Consider the following 22,163-nt stretch of genomic DNA (forward strand, 5'->3'; position numbering starts at 1 on the left):
CCGCTCAGTTTTCCACCACAAAACACCAGAAAATTGCAAAAGAGTAGAACCAACTGACAAGCTTTTACACTGATTTGACTATTAGATGTTCAATGTTTCTTTAGGGAAAAAAGTGTCACCTCATTAAAATGAGTGTTCAGTTCACGTAGCAGGGCTGACCTTAAATTGAGGGACAGATGTAAATGAATCAGTAATCACAAGAAATAAATCATCTTCAGAAATGACAAACTTAGGCATTACAATGATGGTGAAACTTGGAGAAATCTTCCTAGAATTACACAGGGTTGACGGAGGGACATGTCAAAATGCTGAATTTTGGCACTTTAGTATGTCTTTATTCATATTAATTGAAGTATTCAGTTCTCCGTGTAGTGTATATTAAAAGGGCACTTCATTTAATATAACACGCTTTTAAAATGCAATATAGATGCAAAACTGCTACTTAAAATATCAAATGGATGCAAAAGGCACTCTTTTCATGGAACGTCCCTCAAGTATCTCAGAGTAGAAGTTCTGATCTAGGATCAGGTCCTCCCTGCCCATGTAATCTTATTCATTGTGATCTAAATGGCTAAACTGATCCATATAAGCCCAGGTAGCACGGTACTCACCAGTCTCTCCCCAGACAGCACCTCCAGCAGTTTGATGAGCATGCGTCCATCACTCAGGTCCCTGTACAGGTCCGTGATGCGGCAGGACACCCGGGAGAGGTGAGAGTTCACCCATTTGGTGAAGGTCTTCTTCTGCACCGCTTCACGCTCATCTGGAGAGAAGAGAAGACAGGGAATAAGAAATAAAGAGAAGCTATGTCAAAGTGATATGTCATTAAATTAATTGGGATATGAAACAAGTGAATTCCTGATGACGGATAAGCAGAGTTGCTTATCAAGAGACTTACAGGAGCAGTTAGGGTTAAGTGCGTTGCTCAAGGGCACATCGGCAGATTTTTTACATAGTCAGCTCAGGGTTTTGAACCAGTGACCTTGTGGTTACTGGCCCAACACTCTTAACTGCTAGGCTACCTGCTGCCCGATGTTTGCCAAATTAGCCGTGTTACATGTAGTTCAACTAGTAATTAAACTACATTTTGCCGTAGCTTGGTGGTAGATGAAATTAAAATCTTGGTAGTGTAGTTAATTGCTTTTTGACCATGTATCCGTGTAGCTAACTACTGGAACAACACACTACTTTTTGGCAAAAAGAGTAGAAAATATGGATGGAATACACAGTATTTTATCATTTGTGGGGCATCAGACGTTCTTTTTAAATCTCACTCGAAATATCGTTTTTGTCTTTAAGTGTGATCTGTTTTGCAATTTGTAATCTGTGACATTTAAGATATAGATATTATAATTTTCCCAATATAGCTTTGATGTAGTGAACTACTTTGTCAAAGTAGCTTTAGTTAAGGCTATGGAAGATAATAATGCTGGAACAAGACATTGAAGTATAGTTAACAGATCACACTGTCCCTATACAGCCTGGTCTTTTAATTTCAAGTCTGAAATACTAATACTTGAAATACTTCAAGTCCGAAGTAATAATAGAGTAGTGATCTAACTAATCAACTACTGTAATCATCCCCTGATTAACTGAACAGGGTGTTTTAGTGCTTTAGTGTTTTAATTTTCCTGTTATTGCATTCCTTATCCCTGCAAAGACGTAAGCATGTGATTTGATTGTTTGTTTGCCACATGACGGAATGAGAGCGATGACCTTGCTGCATGCAGGGCTGGCTGCACCTTGCAGTGAACTCCAAGGCCCTCTTGACTTTTTTGTTATGAGTGATTTGTTTGACATGTTTGACGATCTTGCCGAAAGAATAACAATTGTAGAAGGTCGAACCTATTCCTCACATCCCCCCCATTCCTGCAACACAAAACATATCAACATATGAAATAAAAGGTATCCTTTCACTATAAAACACTATTAATACTGAACCATGACCACAATTGTACTGTGTATGACTTTACTAACTAGACTCAGAGCCAACCTCCTGCCTGCTGCCCTACCCCTCAGGGGTACAACCAGCTATCATCACAGACGCTGCTGAGGAGAGGACGGCTCATAATAATGGCTGGAAAGGAGTGAATGGTATGGCATAAACACATGGAAACCATGTGTTTGATCTATTTCATAAAATTCCACTTATTCTGTTCCAGCCATTACCACAAGCCCATCCTCCCCAATTAAGGTGCCACCAACCTCCTATGCATCCAAACCCATTTCTGTGGCATTAGTGCAACATGGTAACATCACCACAAGTGTTACATAGAGGTACATGCTAGTGGGGATTTTTTTAAGGAGTCTTCTGTGAGACAGGAGGACAAGACAGAGCTGGACAGAACAACAGTGTTCCTATCCTCCACCACTGCCCGAGCTCAACTCCGGGTAGGGCTAGCTAGAGGAATGTTGCACTAGCATCTGGTCTTATCGTTAGGTAAACACACAGCTCCCGTACTATTAACACAGGTTGAAGAGTAAAGTTTTAGCTGTTTAACAACAACAAAAACGATGCCAATAAAGACGATTTCAGGTCGTTCATGAAAACAAGGCTACGTCAGGACGTTTGTCATTTTTCAAAGACCTTAGGCTGATGGGAAAATGATAGCAGTATCTCGAAGGGCCAAGTAAGGGGATATGGAGAAATACATCATTGATTATGTGAAATGACAACCATGTTTTTTTAAATGATTCCAATGTCATCTCAATGCCATTTTTAGCAGGTGATCGCTTTAGGACCTTGATGCAATAGAGGAAGTTCTATTCAATCAATACTACTAATATTTTTTTGGGGGGGTGGTTAAGTGCCACCAATTGAGATTCTTAGTTTGTGCTATAAAATGTCTCTGTTGGTACAAAGTGGTTTTAGTATCAATCGTTATAGTAAGTAGCTAGGTTTCCATCCAAAAGGTGACAGATTTGAATGTGACAAAACTATTGGTAGAGTTGGAATCTGCAGATTTTCTTTATGCAGATTTTCTCACCAGTCTGTGTGTCCAGAAAACATACTTTTTTTCGGTTAAAAATCAGTGCGTGATGATTTAAAGTTCAATGTAATTCCAACTTTACCAATAGTCTTGTCACAAAATACAGTGATGTAAAGTACTTAAGTAAACATACTTGAAAGTACTATTTCGGTAGTTTTTTGGTATCTTTACTTTAATTTACTATCTATATTTGATAACTTTTACTTCACTACATTCCTAAAGAAAATTATGTATTTTTTACTCCATACATTTCCCCTGACAACCAAAAGTACTCATTACATTTAGAATGGCTAGCAGAACAGGAAAATGGTCAAATTCAGGCACTTACTGCATCAAGAGAACATCCCTGGTCATCCCTATCGCCTCTTAAAGAAGAAGTTACAGGTCTGTGAGAGCCAGAAATCTTGCTTGTTTGTAGGTGACCAAATACTTATTTTCCACCAAAATTTGCAATTAAATTCATTAAAAATCCTACAATGTGATTTTCTGAATTTATCTAATTTTGTCTGTCATAGTTGAAGTGTACCTATGATGAAAATTACAGGCCTCTCTCATATTTAAGTGGGAGAACTTGCACAATTGGTGGCTGACTAAATACTTTTTTGCCCCACTGTATATCACTGTATCATCTGCATACATTTGAACTTCAGACCCAGTACAGACAGAAGGCATTAATGTACAGGCTGAACAGGAGGGGCCCCAGTATTGACCCTTGGGGCACGCCCACATCATAGCTAAGAGTGGGCGACAGCTCATTGCACTGAGTTCTGCCTTCAAGGTATGATTTCATCCATCTCAAGGCATCAGGGGAAAAGTTGAACTTGGACAATTTTATGATGAGAATCTCATGGTTAACAGTATCAAAAGCCTTAGTTGGGTCCAGAAACACAGCCCCAACAACGCCCCCTTTGTCCATCTTGGACTTCACATTTTCCAGAAGAAAGCAGTTGGCCGTTTTTGTGGAGTGTTTTGCTCTGAAGCCAAACTGCATGGAGTGTAATGTGAATGTTGAGGTGGGCAATCAGTTGTTCTGCCACACACTTTTCAATAACCTTTGACACTACAGGTAGTATACTAATGGGCCTGTAGTTACTCACGTCAGCAGGGTCGCCTGATTTAAAGATGGCCGTTATTATGGCCAACTTCCATACCCTTGGAAACACCCAGAGACCAATAGATGTGTTGGTGACCTTAGTAATGGGGCCCATGAGTGACTCTTTGTAGTTTTTAAGAAAGGTAAGAGTCCAACCCAAACACATCTTTGGCTTTAGAGTTCTTTAGTGAGCTAATCACCTTGTTCACCTTTGACTCAGAAACCTCCCTTATGATGAAGACAGTAAATGATGCTCAACCTAGCACTGAGCCCAAGAAACCATTGGAGGGGTTCTGTGTCAGTACACTGACAGAGTCAATAAAGTAGGAATTGAAGGCTATTGCTATTTCGACTGCATCCTGGGTTAGATTGTTATTCACCATGATTTCTAGTCTTTTTGCAGTGTTACTATGGTCTTTCCCTTTTAACGTTTTTAGATTCTCCCAGATCAGTTTAGAATTTCCCTTTGCTTCAGCAATTATATTAATAAAAAAAAAAGTTTGCCTTGGCCTGTCTGATTTCTTTCATCACCTTATTTCTCAACATGGTAAACCTACGTCTGTCATGCTCTAATTTGGATCTTAGGGCTATTTTTATAGCATAATCTCATTCTTTCATCAATTTCCAGATTTCTCCATTTAGCCAAGGAAGAGCGCTCTTTTGGCCAGGTTTGGATTTGATTTTCTTTAGGAAACCATTTATTGTAGTCTGCATTGTGGATAGAAAAACTTGACTATCAGCTTCCACGTCTGTATAGGACAAGGGATCATTCCAGTTAATTCCCTTAATTGTGTTTTCAAAATAGCTTAATTCACTGGTAGGTATTCTTAGTTGATCCGTCTTTCTAACAGTAGAGAGGTTAAACCTGCTCTTAGACAGCTTTCTGGCTATAAGTGTCAGATTATGATCAGATAGCCCAGTAACCATATTGAATGATTTAGTCACTCTCTCTGGTTTATTATTGAACACCAAATCAATCTGTGTTTTAGAGCAACAAGTCACCCTGGTTGGCCCTTTAACTAGCTGTGTAAGGTCAAAGGTATTAGTGATCCGTTTGAGGGTTTTCCTACAAGACTTGTCTTCATAATTAATGTTAAAATCTCCCATTAAGATGACCTCTTTCCCAAAGTCACATTCCTTAAGCATGTTATTAAACTGATCAAAAAACACACTTTTGGTGGAAGGTGGCCTATGCATTCCAATAAGGGTAAAAGACATTTGGGGAGACAGTGACAGGCCAATACATTCTAGTTCATTATCACATGACCACTCAATTTGTTTACATCGGATATGTTCTTTAATGTAAATCATCACACACCCTCCTCTTCCTTCAATCCCGTCTCTTCTGCGTACCAGAAGCAGAGTCAGGGATAGCATATTGCGACTTGTGGATGTTTGAAGAGTCAAAATCTATCCTGGAGCCGGGTGAGCCGAGAGAAACCATGGGACCATAGCACTCACCCACTTCCACAGCGGCAACGATCAGCTCCATAAAAACTCTCCATATGCTGTTTTGATTTGTGCCTGGCTACAATGTTTTCAGGAGGCCATTCACTGCTTTCCACTCCGGTGAGTATCGCTGGCTCGGTGATGTTGGGCCCAGGATTGAGTTGCACATCCCCGGGGAGCAGGAGGGTAGTGAACAGGTCGTTTAACAGTTTCCGATAAATGTTGGACTTGTGTTTGTTACGCCTAAGCGGTTCAGTGGAATAGGGAGCGAGGTAGACTTGGCCATTATTCAGAAGATTATGGTATGCTGTGTACTGTCCGCTCCAGTGGAACAGTGAACCAATATGTTTGGTGTTGGTATTCTCCAGCAGTAGACTGGTGTCATCCCAGCAAGGACGCACTGAGATTATCAGTAGAGCAGCTACATAACTGACAATCATGGCAGAGTACTGGAGATAAAACCCACAATTGCGCTTTAACTCTTTGCATGAGTTGCTTAGCTGGGGTCGGCGTACACCTGATGGTTTCGATAAAATTACAGCATTCGAATGAGAAGCCGCACCACCCTGTCTTCGATCCGCCATCTCGTTACATGTACTTTACTAGCATAACAATGTTAGATACAGGCCTGTCGTGACATGTACTTTACTAGCATAAAAAGGTTGGATGGCAACCTTTTGTGTCACTAAAAAACATGCAAACGGTAATTGCATTGGAAGGTACATTCATTGGAGGGTACATATTTTGTACATCGTACTTAATGCTATTTGACCCTGTTCTAATCCAAATTTAATCTATATGAGCGCATGGAATACACTTTGTTTCACTTTGCATCGGTGCTGTGTCAGTTGCTGTGTCTTAAGTAGAAATTGTCCACAGATATTGAATTGTAAAAGTCTGTTATATTAATTGAAGTGCCCACATGGAAAATTCCATAAATCCGATTTTTATATGAATAAAGACTTGCTATTAGTGATTCATTTTATGCAGGAAAAAAAACCTGTCCCTCTTTTAGGGTCAACTGAGGGAAATGTTTATCATTTTATACAGGAGTAATAAAGGCCTAGTGCACTAATTTGGTGGGAATTTATTTTACTTAATTTTGTAAATATTTTTTATATTCATTATCTCTTTATTGTGATTTATCAGGGGGTGCCAGCACCCTCAGCACCCCTACTTCCCGCGGATATGCTAATGGAACCTAATTTGTGGAATAACCCATATATTCAAGTATATCCACTTATTTATCGGAGGCTATTCATTAATTTCTTACTATTGCACTGATTTAATAGGGTCCTTTAGTCCTAATCGTGTTGGATATTACTCTCTTCCAGAGAAAATCATCCCAAATTGTGACCTTGACTTGACCCACAGCTCTATTGTCTTTGGATTTCAGGAACAAAGAAGCAAATCTAACCAGCTGGGATATGAGCAGTCTGGTCATCATGACTGACACAGAATAGAAACTATTGATTTATTGACGCATCTTGTATCTCTATCCTGGGGGCTAACTCTCCGGTTCCCAAAAGCTAATCTCTCATCTTATCTCAACAGGGAAGCACATTCATTCAAATTCCAGTTTGGTTTCTTTTCTCTCTATTTTTTCCACTTTCCAGGTTTCGGCAGGAAAAGGAGATCTTGATTAGGGCACTGCTCAGGAATTGCAGAGTTCAAGGCACTTTGGATCACTACCCCACCCTTAGCTGGAAGGAAATACTGAACGTGGTGAAAGATTCGAATGATTGGCAGAGACTGTAAACAATCAATCATTCAGAGGGACAACAATAACAACAGCCATTTTGTTTAGGCCTAGATATACATATTATATGATATAGCATTCATTGGCAAACTAACAAATGAACAGACTAGAAATCAGTATCCAAGGATGAAAAACAAAGGTGAAAGACTGGACATCTTAGTGAAGCAGTTCAAAGGTTGCTTCCTTCTTCCCTCACTGTTGAATCAACATCCTGTGGTGTGTGGCGGGCCAGAAGATTGAAATTCTTCCTGTGTGTCAGGGCTGGATTAATGGATGAGGTCACACTGCCATGTTTAGGGGTGACTAACCACAGGACAAATGTGTTGTCAAATCCACATCCAACTTTGGTTGATATTTGATTGAGTTGTCATACAGGAAGTCAACTTCATGCAAAACCTGAAATGCTATTGTTGATTGTCGTTTGAAAACGAGATCGAAATTATACAAAAACTGTGTGTTAATGATGTTTTGCCCACCAGCAATGTTGATGTAATAATAGTATGCTGACAAAACATGGGAAAACAAGGAAACATAAATACCAGGTACCGTACTTGACAAGATGTCTCCCATGTCATAAAGTGGATAAAGTCCCTCCATTGATAGAAGGGTAAAACAGATCATCGGTCAGATAAGTCATGGTGTTATGGCAGATGGACTGTTTGTTCTTTAATAAGGCCTCAGATTATCACACAGGCAACTACCAACAGCTATATAATTCAAATCAATGACTCAACATCAACAGTTCCCCGGCAGTCAATGCCTGGCAAAGGGGAAAACAAAGCACTAAACAGAACATGGCTTTGTGTCCATTTACACACAGTTAAAACATTCACTACATTTCGGTATCACTCACTCTTATTTATGTCTTTGAATTATCTGACATGTTTTATCATTACTTACTTTACAGTAAAGATGTGGTTGAAAACCTCAAGATCATTCTTACTATTCTCAAAAGTCATGATAGCACTGTATTTTACAGTACAGTTTCCACTGGTATTAACTAGGACGATGGCCGGAATTCAATCCAATCACGCTTTGTCAACAATGCACCTTTAAAGGTAATTTCCGATTTAGCCGACAGATGCAGCGTTTACTGTGAATGCGTCGCGAAAGCAGGGAACATTGCCTTTAAAAGCTGCATTATTGACCAAGCACAATGAGATTTAATCCCAGCCTGTGCAAATATTATTATCTGGTACTTACTTATCAGAATTCAACAACTGAGGGCCTAACAGAAGTTAACATTCAATCTATATTTTGGGGATATCCTGCAAATGGGGAGTCAAGGTCAAATAGTCGGTCAGTGTAGCTAAAAATCGAGTAAATCAAACTTGTTAAGGCCATAACTGCACTCTTTTTCAACACGCTCTCTCAAGTTTGCCCCCTTCCCCAACCAACCCATTCAAAGACTTCTTCAGTTCCATAACTTTCTGTTGCCGCCTTTTTTGTCTCTCCATAAAATATTTTCTTGCCAGCAGAACAGACGTTCATTTAGAGACCGACTGTGGTGGAAACCGGGTTGAAAGGGGCCTGTTTGCCGACAAAAGTATTACTTCAGCACTCAAGTCTGTGTGGTGGTAGTCCAGGTCATTGGTGTGGGGAAATAGCTACAGTCTGGTACAAAAGCAACTGGAGTGCATCTAATAAATCTTTTTACACTATTGTTCCGACCCAAACAATATAACGTTAGATCGGATATTGTCTTTTCACACTGTCCTTTCCAGCATGGCTTCAGCAACTATGGTGGATATGTAACCAAGCCAGCGCAAGCTTTTCAAAGCAAATTATTGACCTAAAAACCCCACTTTCAGCCTACTCTTGGATAAAAAAGGAGCAATGGAAAATCTCCATTAAAAGTGCTTTTAAGTACAGGAGTACAACCAGCCTTAAATGTATTAGATAAAACAGAACAATTCATGAGACCTGACAATGCACTTTCAATTTCCTTTCGTTTGATACAGCCACGGGAACACAAAATGATTTGCTAAATGTTTTTCCACAGTTCATGTCTGTTTGTAAAAGGTCACTGGCACAATGACACCACGTAGTTATGCTGAAAATAACACATTTATGAACCAGAGAGCTCTGCCTAATATCAGGTCATGCAATAGACTAGAGTCCTGTCTTTGGGACGTACTTGTACATCAAGCTGTCTCACGCTACAGAAACAGGAGAACTGTTCTATGACCAATTCTGGGTGGAACAAGGCTACTACTTACTCTGGCTAAAGTCAAGGGTCACAGGGATTCAACCAATGGTAATCTTACGCCTTACAATATGTCTGAAATCTTCAGTTGAACATTACTGTTCCTAGATCCTTTGAGACCCTATTAACATTTGTTATTTACTGAACCTTTATTTAACTAGGCAAGTCAGTTAAGAACAAATTCTTATTTACAATGACAAGCTACCCCGGTCAAACTCTCCCCTAACCCGGTCAACTCTGTGCCAATTGTGTGCCGCCCTATGGGACACCCGATCACGGCCGGTTGTGATACAGCCCAGGATTGAACCAGGGTCTGTAGTGATGCCTCTTGCACTGCGATGCAGTGCCTTACGCCACTCGGGACCCTGTTACAGTTCTACAATTTCCATTATCAGCACACCAGGTCAATCCATACATTTTGCCATATCTTCACTCAATTTAAAAATATGATGAAGCATAACAATTTCAAGCTAGCAGTACGTGACACAAGAATAGCAATCAATAACGTTGACTCTGATGTTTTATCAATTCAGTCATCCCATGACTTAGTAAAGCCAATAGACCAGAGGATGAAAGTTCAAGTCTATCTCTCGGTCTTCCTTTTCATTCTGGCTGCTTTACAACATTGGACAAGGTGTCAGCAGTCAGTAAAATCTACACAAAGCTACATATTAACAAACGGCACACATTCATCCAGTCGTATCCACGTAGTTGTTGAGGCCAGTTTATACCATTCAAGGGAGCAAAACTGGACAAATTCTGACAATTTCTGTAGATTTGATGTTCTACTAATGAAAAGGGGACATATACACACACACACACACACACACATATATAAAATGTATAGAAGAGACATTCAACAACACAATAGTGCATTCAGACAATTATTCAGAGAGGCTGAGTTAATGACTGATATTTTCATGTGGCAAAGACCACATTCTCTTTGGGATGAGAGAAACCCTGACAAAGATGTCAACAAAGACAGCAGGACTATTAAAAAATAAAGTTTGTATGATAATGGTTGGCATGCTCATTTCTCATTTTTTTCTATTTGCAGTCTAACCTGGGGTTCATCGTAATGAAAATATGAAAATGAATGTAAAAAAAATTTGAAAACAAGTAATTTTTATAGTAAATATGCTAAACAAGAGTAAACAATATCACACAATGACATACTGTATAACTAATAGTAATTTATGCCATTTTTGTAAAGAAAATACTTATACTAACTGTGTAAAAACATATTGTTAAGCGCTATCATTTCCTAGAATTTGGTTGCTTGAAAGTGTATTTTCATGGGAGGGCTGGACAAAAACAACCACTCCCACCTTCCCTGTCCCCTCTCATTCTATTGTTGTCCTGACTACCCACTAGGAACTAGCATGCATGCCGTTTAGATAGCATTGTGGATTGTGTGTTTGTAGACAGAGGGCCTTTTTTGAAAAAAACAAACAGCTATTTAGTATTTTATTGTCAACACTAAATGAATATTCCCCCAAAAAAGACAGCCTTATAATCCAGTCTGAAATTCATCCTTTTGCCAGATTACAGTCCTGCCATACTAAACGTGACATATCCACCACTAACAGTTACCGTTTCCTTTAGGATTAAGACACCCACAATTTGTTTTATTTTCTAAGTAAAAGAACAACAATGAAGTATAATGCTCTTCATCCACATAACATTACCCTGATAAAGAACTGCCAAATTCAACAGAGACGATCCAGAATTCTCTCTCTAGACTCCACCATCTATATGCTGACAAAGAATATAGCATAGCAACACCTATAAACAAAAGGCGCCTGCAGCCTCCAGCATTCACTTACCTTGAAGCTGTTTAAAGCGCCCTTCTAACATGTTGTAGTTGAAAGCCACCTGAGCAGGGAAACCAGAGTCCGGCTCTGTGAATTGTACATCTTTCCCACCCAACTCCCAGTCCATTTCCATAGTTCCAAACTAAAACTGGGACCCGCTGAAAGAAAATTTCCCCTCGGAAAAAACAAGCACAGCAAGGCAAAAAACGTAGAGACGTTAAGGGATCCAGTGGGCTCTTTTAGCCCCCTACCACCACCACAACCACCCTTGCTACACCACAAGCCCCCAAAAAAGAATCCAGTAAAAGTAACAAAAGGAAGGAATATTCTCAAGGACACTACTCTTCCCTGATCAGCCACTGAAGGAACAGGAGTGGAGAAGCTGGATCTGTGTCAGATAGGGGGCACAACATGCTTCTTCTTCTCTCTTGATTGTTCTGTCTTCCCTCTCAACCCATTCAAAAGCAGCCTCCACCCCACCCCCTCTCACGCCCCTCTCCCTCTAGGTTGTGAAGCTGCTGACCCATTCAGGAGTGCACACTTTTGAGTGGTATTGTCCCCCCCCCAAAAAAAATCACTGTACCTCATCCTCAACTTGCAGACAGTTAAGAAAGGTGTCCAATAAAAAAAGAGAAGGAAAGGGGTTTTCCTCCCACACAGCACACCTTTCATAAGTCTGGAGGGAAAAGTGGAGGAGGGGGTGGGTTTAGAGAGGGAAGAGGAACAGGAGTTTGTAATTCCGTCACTGGCTAGCCACGGCCTGGGAGCTCAGTGATGATGTCACCGCCTCATGTCCATGCAGTGGGGAGAAAGAGGGAGGACGTTGGGCTGTACTAAACCCTGAAGAGAGGAGGGGGTAGAGGGAAGCTAGCCAGGATACAAGCCTGCCGATTCCCAGCATTGTCTAAACAACAATGACAGAGGAAAAAAATCTGGCCATTCCAGAAATGTATAAATGCTGGTTTGAAATAATCTGAGCGACCAGTGACCATACAAACATCCTGTTTCAGAGGTGAACTGAAAGCCTCCCCCTCTTTCTTCCTAATGGATGAATAGTCCACATATTGGCCCATGAATGGTTGCTTCCCAAACAAAGGAGGAGCACAATCAACTAGTTTCCACTAGGCAGAACATCACAAAGCGAAACGGATTCTGATTACAAATCAAACATAAATAGACAAGGTACCTCAGCGAACACTGCCAGGGAAAGGACAGACATAGATTTCTCTCTAAGCAGAGACACTTTCTATAACAGTTATTATTTCATATTCTGAGCTAGTCATTAAAAAAATATGGTCACACAAACAAACAAAGTCATTGTAAAGTCCAGATAATCCTAGTAAATACAACCAAATTTAATCCATACCATACAAGACTCTGACAAAATGTTTTCCATAATGATTCCCCTTTGGATTTAGCCACTGACTCAACCATGTTGCCTTATATTCATGGCAGTCTCAGGAGTTCTCTGCCACAGAGTATTTTTGCTACATACAGTAGCAGCACCATCAACAATATCCCATTTGTCCCCCTGTTCATGAGAAAGCCTTGTGGCGAAGGAGGCCACAGATATGCTACCTTATATCTACTCCTCATGTTATGAATTCATGCTCATCTCAATACCACGAGTCTTGCAGTCATTTGTTTTCCAACAACTGTGCAAAAAGACAAATCAAAATCATTACAACAATGGACACAGGGAATGAGAAAAGGCCAGAAGGGACACCGTCTTTCTGCTGTCTGCCTCTCGGTCTGTCCAACCTTAGGGATCTACATCTAGGGATCTACATCTATTTACAGTAGTTCATGTGCATCGGCTGTTTGATTGAGGAATACATGCTAATAAATGACACTAGAATTCCCGTAATATAAATTATATTATTATGTGTTAAATAATATTATATTTGTTGTATCACAATAAAGCATAAGGGAGAGGCAAAAAAATATATGAACAAATATACACTGGGTAAAAACACATGACTAATATACTTTCCTAGTTGTACAGAGCAAAAAAAAGGTATGAACTGTAAATGGCACAAACACACGACACATTAAAACTTATTATGGGCAGTTGGAACGGTAGCGTCCCACCTGGCCACCATCCGGTGAACTTGCAGAGCGCCAAAGTCTCAACAAGTCTTAGCACTCAAGTCCCAAGTCAAGTCCCAAGTCAAAACAGGTAAGTCTGAGTCAAGTCTCAAGTCATAAACTTTGAGTTTCGAGTCCTAAACAAGTCAAAATGTTCACCAAATGTAATACCATTTCATATTTTTAACAATAGTTAAAAATATGAGTTTGGGAAACGCTGCTCTAACCACAAGGCCACAGAGTTTACCAAATCTACAGTCGAGGCCAAAAGTTTTGAGAATGACACAAATATTAATTTCCACAAAGTTAGCTACTTCAGGGTCTTTAGATATTTTTCTCAGATGTTACTATGGAATACTGAAGTATAATTACAAGCATTTCATAAGTGTCAAAGGCTTTTATTGACAATTACATGAAGTTGATGCAAAGAGTCAACATTTGCAGTGTTGACAATCCGCCCTGGCATGCTGTCAATTAACGTCTGGGCCACATCCTGACTGATGGCAGTCCATTCTTGCATAATCAATGCTTGGAGCTTGTCAGAATTTGTGGGGTTTTGTTTGTCCACCCACATCTTGAGGATTGACCACAAGTTCTCAATGGGATTAAGGTCTGGGGGGTTTCCTGGCCATGGACCCAAAATATCGATGTTTTTTTCCCCGAGCCACTTACTTATCACTTTTGCCTTATGGCAAGGTGCTCCATCATGCTGGAAAAGGCATTGTTCTGGATGGTTGGGAGAAGTTGCTCTCGGGGGATGTGTTGGTACCATTCTTTATTCATGGCTGTGTTCTTAGGCAAAATTGTGAGTGAGCCCACTCCCTTGGCTGAGAAGCAACCCCACACATGAATGGTCTCAGGATGCTTTACTGTTGGTATGACACAGGACTGATGGTAGCGCTCACCTTGTCTGCTCTGGACAAGCTTTTTTTCCGGATGCCCCAAACAATCGGAAATGGGATTACATTTTTTTACATTTAAGTCATTTAGCAGACACTCTTATCCAGAGAGACTTACAAATTGGTGAATTCACCTTCTGACATCCAGTGGAACAGCCACTTTACAATAGTGCATCTAAATCATTTAACTTCTTGAAACTCCCCATCCCGGATCCGGGTTTGTGACTAAAGCCTCAGGCTCATTAGCATAACGCAACGTTAACGATTTCTGAAAATCGCAAATAAAATGAAAATAATGCGTCTGCTCTCAAGCTTAGCCTTTTCTTAACAACACTGTCATCTCAGATTTTCAAAATATGCTTTTGAACCATAGAAATTGACTAATTTGTGTAAGAGTATGCAAAGCTAGCATAGCATTTTGAGTAGCATTTAGCACGCAACATTTTCACAAAAACCAGATAACCAAATAAATAAAATCATTTAACTTTGAAGAGCTTCTGATGTTTTCAATGAGGAGACTCTCAGTTACATACCAAATGCGCAGTTTTTCCTGAAAGCGTCTGTGTGTAGGAGAAATCGTTCCGTTTTCTACATTGCGTCTGGCTACCGAAACGAACCGAAAATTCAGTCACCTACAACGTAAAACTTTTTCCGGATTAACTACATAATATCGACCGAAACATGGCAAACGTTGTTTGGAATCAATCCTCAAGGTGTTTTTTCACATATCTCTTCATTGATATGCAGTTCGTGGAAGCTTGCTTTCCTCTCTGTATCGCATGGAAAAATACTGGCAGGTGACTTTTGCGCACCAATTTCGGCGCAGGACACCGGGCGGACACCTGGTAAATGTGGTCTCTTATGGTCAATCTTCCAATGATCTGCCTACAAATACGTCACAATGCTGCAGACACCTTGGGGAAACGACAGAAAGGGCAGGCTCATTCCTCTCGCATTCACAGCCATATAAGGAGACAATGGAAAACAGAGCCTCAAAAATCCTTGTCATTTCCTGGATGCCATCTCATCTTGGTTTTGCCTGAAGCTCACATTCTAGGGCACGCACAGAGAATATCTTGGTATTTCTGGACACGTCAGAGTGTTTTCTTTCGAATGCTATCAATTATATGCATAGTCGAGCATCTTTTTGTGACAAAATATCTTGTTTAAAACGGGAACGTTTTTCATCCAAAAATGAAATAGCGCCCCCATAGATGTAAGAGGTTAAGGGGGGGGTGAGAAGGATTACTTTATCCTATCCTAGGTATTCCTTGAAGAGGTGGGGTTTCAGGTGTCTCCGGAAGGTGGTGATTGACTCCGCTGTCCTGGCGTCGTGAGGGACTTTGTTCCACCATTGGGGGGCCAGAGCAGCGAACAGTTTTGACTGGGCTGAGCGGGAACTGTACTTCCTCAGTGGTAGGGAGGCGAGCAGGCCAGAGGTGGATGAACGCAGTGCCCTTGTTTGGGTGTAGGGCCTGATCAGAGCCTGGAGGTACTGCGGTGCCGTTCCCCTCACAGCTCCGTAGGCAAGCACCATGGTCTTGTAGCGGATGCGAGCTTCAACTGGAAGCCAGTGGAGAGAGCGGAGGAGCGGGGTGACGTGAGAGAACTTGGGAAGGTTGAACACCAGACGGGCTGCGGCGTTCTGGATGAGTTGTAGGGGTTTAATGGCACAGGCAGGGAGCCCAGCCAACAGCGAGTTGCAGTAATCCAGACGGGAGATGACAAGTGCCTGGATTAGGACCTGCGCCGCTTCCTGTGTGAGGCAGGGTCGTACTCTGCGGATGTTGTAGAGCATGAACCTACAGGAACGGGCCACCGCCTTGATGTTAGTTGAGAACGACAGGGTGTTGTCTAGGATCACGCCAAGGTTCTTAGCGCTCTGGGAGGAGGACACAATGGAGTTGTCAACCGTGATGGCGAGATCATGGAACGGGCAGTCCTTCCCCGGGAGGAAGAGCAGCTCCGTCTTGCCGAGGTTCAGCTTGAGGTGGTGATCCGTCATCCACACTGATATGTCTGCCAGACATGCAGAGATGCGATTCGCCACCTGGTCATCAGAAGGGGGAAAGGAGAAGATTAATTGTGTGTCGTCTGCATAGCAATGATAGGAGAGACCATGTGAGGTTATGACAGAGCCAAGTGACTTGGTGTATAGCGAGAATAGGAGAGGGCCTAGAACAGAGCCCTGGGGGACACCAGTGGTGAGAGCGCGTGGCGAGGAGACAGATTCTCGCCACGCCACCTGGTAGGAGCGACCTGTCAGGTAGGACGCAATCCAAGCGTGGGCCGCGCCGGAGATGCCCAACTCGGAGAGGGTGGAGAGGAGGATCTGATGGTTCACAGTATCGAAGGCAGCCGATAGGTCTAGAAGGATGAGAGCAGAGGAGAGAGAGTTAGCTTTAGCAGTGCGGAGCGCCTCCGTGATACAGAGAAGAGCAGTCTCAGTTGAATGACTAGTCTTGAAACCTGACTGATTTGGATCAAGAAGGTCATTCTGAGAGAGATAGCGGGAGAGCTGGCCAAGGACGGCACGTTCAAGAGTTTTGGAGAGAAAAGAAAGAAGGGATACTGGTCTGTAGTTGTTGACATCGGAGGGATCGAGTGTAGGTTTTTTCAGAAGGGGTGCAACTCTCGCTCTCTTGAAGACGGAAGGGACGTAGCCAGCGGTCAGGGATGAGTTGATGAGCGAGGTGAGGTAAGGGAGAAGGTCTCCGGAAATGGTCTGGAGAAGAGAGGAGGGGATAGGGTCAAGCGGGCAGGTTGTTGGGCGGCCGGCCGTCACAAGAAGCGAGATTTCATCTGGAGAGAGAGGGGAGAAAGAGGTCAGAGCACAGGGTAGGGCAGTGTGAGCAGAACCAGCGGTGTCGTTTGACTTAGAAAACGAGGATCGGATGTCGTCGGCCTTCTTTTCAAAATGGTTGACAAAGTCATCTGCAGAGAGGGAGGAGGGGGGGGAGGATTCAGGAGGGAGGAGAAGGTGGCAAAGAGCTTCCTAGGGTTAGAGGCAGATGCTTGGAATTTAGAGTGGTAGAAAGTGGCTTTAGCAGCAGAGACAGAGGAGGAAAATGTAGAGAGGAGGGAGTGAAAGGATGCCAGGTCCGCAGGGAGGCAAGTTTTCCTCCATTTCCGCTCGGCTGCCCGGAGCACTGTTCTGTGAGCTCGCAATGAGTCGTCGAGCCACGGAGCGGGAGGGGAGGACCGAGCCGCCCTGGAGGATAGGGGACATAGAGAGTCAAAGGATGCAGAATAGGAAGAGAGGAGGGTTGAGGAGGCAGAATCAGGAGATAGGTTGGAGAAGGTATGAGCAGAGGGAAGAGATGATAGGATGGAAGAGGAGAGAGTAGCGGGGGAGAGAGAGCTCATTGATGAACTCTCCGAGGGAACCTGGAGGGCGATAAATGATAAGGATGTTAAGCTTGAAAGGGCTGGTAACTGTGACAGCATGGAATTCAAAGGAGGCGATAGACAGATGGGTAAGGAGAGAAAGAGAGAATGACCACTTGGGAGAGATGAGGATCCCGGTGCCACCACCCCGCTGACCAGAAGCTCTCGGGGTGTGCGAGAACACGTGGGCGGACGAAGAGAGAGCAGTAGGAGTAGCAGTGTTATCTGTGGTGATCCATGTTTCCGTCAGTGCCAAGAAGTCGAGGGACTGGAGGGAGGCATAGGCTGAGATGAACTCTGCCTTGTTGGCCGCAGATCGGCAGTTCCAGAGGCTACCGGAGACCTGGAACTCCACGTGGGTCGCGTCGCGCTGGGACCACCAGATTAGGGTGGCCGCGGCCACGCGGTGTGGGGCGTTTGTATGGTCTGTGCAGAGAGGAGAGAACAGGGATAGATAGACACATAGTTGACAGGCTACAGAAGAGGCTACGCTAATGCAAAGGAGATTGGAATGACAAGTGGACTACACGTCTCGAATGTTCAGAAAGTTAAGCTTACGTAGCAAGAATCTTATTGACTAAAATGATTGAAATGATACAGTACTGCTGGAGTAGGCTAGCTGGCAGTGGCTGTGTTGTTGACTTTGTAGGCTAGCTGGCAGTGGCTGCGTTGTTGACACTACACTAATCAAGTCGTTCCGTCGAGTGTAATAGTTTCTACAGTGCTGCTATTCGGGGGCTAGCTGGCTAGCTAGCAGTGTTGATTAGGTTACGTTACGTTAAAAGAACGACAATAGCTGGCTAGCTAACCTAGAAAATCGCTCTAGACTACACAATTGTCTTAGATACAAAGACGGCTATGTAGCTAGCTAGCTACGATCAAACAAATCAAACCGTTGTACTGTAATGAAGTGAAATGAAAATGTTATACTACCTGTGGAGCGAAGCGGAATGTTGACCGGGTTGTTGAAGTTCTATTCGGTAGACGTTGGCTAGCTGTTGGCTAGCTAGCTAGCTAGCAGTAGCAGTATCTCCTACGTTAAGGACGATTCATCAGAGAAAATGACTTTACCCCAGTCCTCAGCAGTCCAATCCCTGTACCTTTTGCAGAATATCAGTCTGTCCCTGATGTTTTTCCTGGAGAGAAGGGGCTTCTTTGCTGCCCTTCCTGACACCAGGCCATCCTCCAAAAGTCTTTGCCTCACTGTGCGTGCATATGCACTCACACCTGCCTGCTGCCATTCCTGAGCAAGTCATAGTACTGGTGGTGCCCCGATCCCTCAGCTGAATCAACTTTAGGAGACGTCCTGGCGCTTTCTGGACTTTCTTGGGTGCCCGGAAGCCTTCTTCATAACAATTGAACCACTCTCCTTGAAGTTCTTGATGATCCGATAGATGGTTGATTTAGGTGCAATCTTACTGGCAGCAATATCCTTGCCTGTGAAGCCCTTTTTGTGCAAAGCAATGATGATGGCACGTGTTTCCTTGCAGGTAACCATGATTGACAGAGGAAGAACAATGATTCCACGCACCACCCTCCTTTTGAAGCTTCCAGTCTGTTATTTGAACTCAATCAGCATGACAGAGTGATCTCCAGCCCTGTCCTTGTCAACACTCACACCTGTGTTAATGAGAGAATCACTGACATGATGTAAGCTAGTCCTTTTGTGGTAGTGCTGAAATGCAGTGGAAATGTTCTTGGGGGATTCAGTTAATTTGCATGGCAAAGAGGGACTTTGCAATTGATTGCAATTCATCTGATAACTCTTCATAACATTCTGGAGTATATGCAAATTGCCATGATAAACTGAGGCAGCAGACTTTGTGAAAATTAATATTTGTGTCTTTCTCAAAACTTTTGGCCACGACTGTCGATGTTGCTTTCACAACAGCTAATGGGGATCTTGTAATTTTTTCTGAATGCTTAAACACTAACAGTGGTTCTTGAAGTACTATCTCTGAAACCATTAACACTTGGAGCCAATGCATTTACCACAGGTGCCAAACTGAATGCACATTCTCTGCTTTACACTCAGTTTGTAATTTAATAACACACTTCTAGCAAAACTGTAAACATTGGTCTCTACATTGCTACACTATTTTGCCAATTGCCTTTCCACACTGACACGTGGAAACACTTTCAGATAATTAGTTCACTTACAAATCAGAGCTTGAGCACTATAAATAGACCACAGTTAAACATTTGGTTTGGACAACAATGGAGACCAATATTGGACAAAGAGTAAGAGGGGTGAGAACTAGGAGGACGAGGAGGTGAAGAAGTAAGAGGAGGAGGAGAAGGAGAGGACGGGGAAGAGGAGTCAGGAACATAATAACTGATGAAATCAGAGAGACTGTTGTTGACCATGTTGTCAACCATGGGATGAGCATGAGGGATGCCATAGGATGAGCATGAGGGAGGCTGGGCAATGGGTTAAACCAAATCTGAGCCGCTATACTGTTACAGGTATCATCTGGATATTTCAAAATGAGAACTGGTAAATAACTAAGTGCTGTTGTCTTACTGCTACAGTAATATGTACTGTACTTTCATAATGAGAAGGATCTATCACTAAAACCATTCAAATGTTTTTACAGAACTGCAAGAAAACCAGTATCTGGTTGAAGAGGTTGACTATTCATCCCAGAGCAGGAGCCACACATTGTAAATATGGTCATTTCAAATAACTGCATTAGACTCAGAGAACTGCAGGACCACATAATGGCAGATAACACCATATTCCAAAACGTCAGCGTGAGTCTCTTTACACCATTTTATCATTGGTACTAGATCTGGAAGTGTATAGTGCTACGTCATATTGACTGATCCCTGCTTTTTCGTACAGTGCTACATTGTTGTGTCTTCTTTCAGAGAGTCATGGAGCTAGAAGCAGATGCAGTGCACCATGAGCTAATATATGTGGACAAAGCAGGTTTCAGCCTTGCAAAAACAAGGGGCCGTGGCAGAAATATCAGACACCGTGCCATCATCAACGTCTTGGGACAACGTGGTGGCAACATAATGTGTGCGGCTATTAAATTACAATAAATTATGTATATGAACAGCATGACGTGAAATGGAACTGTTGAATGGCATGCAATGCCTAAACGTATTTTCTGTGCGGCCTTCTCTGCATGATCAATCATCAACGTTCAGTGTGTGTGTGCATATGTGTGTTTGTGTGTGAGCTGTTGTAGCGTACCATAGGCCTATTTACTTACAATGTCGCCATAAATTTGCTGTGAGCGACGCGTTCTCCAACCATTCCATTGCAAACAGCAAGTAGGACTACATGCTATACAGATCAGCGTTAAAAAAAGATGGCCATAGTCTATCCTCCCCAAGAACGTATGACAACTGAAGAGAGGATATGCCGAGAAAGAATGGTAAATTAGCCGAAATACAAAAATACAAAATATGCAGGTGCGACATATCAACTCTCTGGATCCATTCATACATTAGACCAGTCATCACAACACCAGCACCCTACCATATTTAGGCCTACTCAAGTCCCCAATAGAAAACATCTCTTAAGCTACATGGCTTCTATAAATTGAATTGCCTACTATATATGCGCAGCCTACAAGCGACCTCTCGACGTAGTTACGATAGACAACGTCCAATCTCAATCTCCCTCTCACATTCAAATCTCCACTAATATGTGGCACTGGCAGAGGCTCAACTATAAACTGTTCCTAATCACAAAACGGCTGATACACTATGACCACAAAAGCACTTGAGGAAATAAACTTTTGCAAAAAAAAAAATCACAATGTTACGTTAATAAAAGCAGGCGCACGGTTGGCTACTGGTCAGATTCGCAGACAATTTACCCACTGCGCTATTCATTTTGCTGAATCTCCACTAGCCGAGGCCTGTTTGTTTTGCTGAGAATCTGATGTTCCCTGTGACAGTCACCACAATAAGGGTCTTATCATGAAGTATAAACAGCCACAGCCTTCCCAAATTCCCCCGATAGCATACCTTAAGGGAACTTTTCGACAATCACCGTATGGTTAGTGAGAAAGTCCATATTGCAAATGTAACGTCCCTTACTAGACGTCCGAAAACATTTTTAAAATTCGGGGACGGCGTCGGGCCGAGCGGCAGGGCCAGACCTACCGGGAAGTCATCAAATGAACTTTGTTGGACATTCAGTTTTCGTTTTATAAAATAATCAAATTTTGGTCCATTTTTCCGCTATGCCGGAAGATCCCACAAGAGGGCATAAGCAATCATATTGCAATTGTACAAAACATCCCGAATCACGACGGGCCATATCTCGAAAACTGAAAATATTTCGAAGCCGAAACTTGGTGAGCATAGGTTTGGCATAATGGGCAGTTGGCCCCGAACAAGATGGCGTCTAGGCCTCAACGTTTTTTGAGTTATGGCCATATTTCTGGGATTAAAGGTCCAAAATGAAAATAGAGAAATGATTTTTTCACTTCACGTCAAAGTCAAGGAGCCTCCGGTGT

At 42.5% G+C, this 22,163-nt stretch overlaps 1 protein-coding gene across 3 annotated transcripts in view; it reads right to left on the reverse strand.

The window, feature by feature from the left end:
• Positions 1-22,163, reverse strand: part of LOC135521950 (spectrin beta chain, non-erythrocytic 1-like) — a 110,527-nt gene that overhangs the window by 60,570 nt on the left and 27,794 nt on the right. The window contains exons 3-4 of one of the 3 annotated variants that reach the window (XM_064947793.1): positions 11,324-11,413; positions 612-763 (exon numbers count right to left, since the gene is read on the reverse strand). In XM_064947793.1, coding sequence (XP_064803865.1) covers positions 612-763; positions 11,324-11,413 — 242 coding nt within the window. Of the gene's footprint in view, positions 1-611; positions 764-11,323; positions 11,782-22,163 lie in introns of those variants that run through there. The other 2 variants (XM_064947785.1, XM_064947777.1) reach the window with 2 other exon arrangements.

This window comes from Oncorhynchus masou, chromosome 4 (assembly GCF_036934945.1).
Source record: "Oncorhynchus masou masou isolate Uvic2021 chromosome 4, UVic_Omas_1.1, whole genome shotgun sequence".
NCBI classification, from domain to species: Eukaryota; Metazoa; Chordata; class Actinopteri; order Salmoniformes; family Salmonidae; genus Oncorhynchus; species Oncorhynchus masou.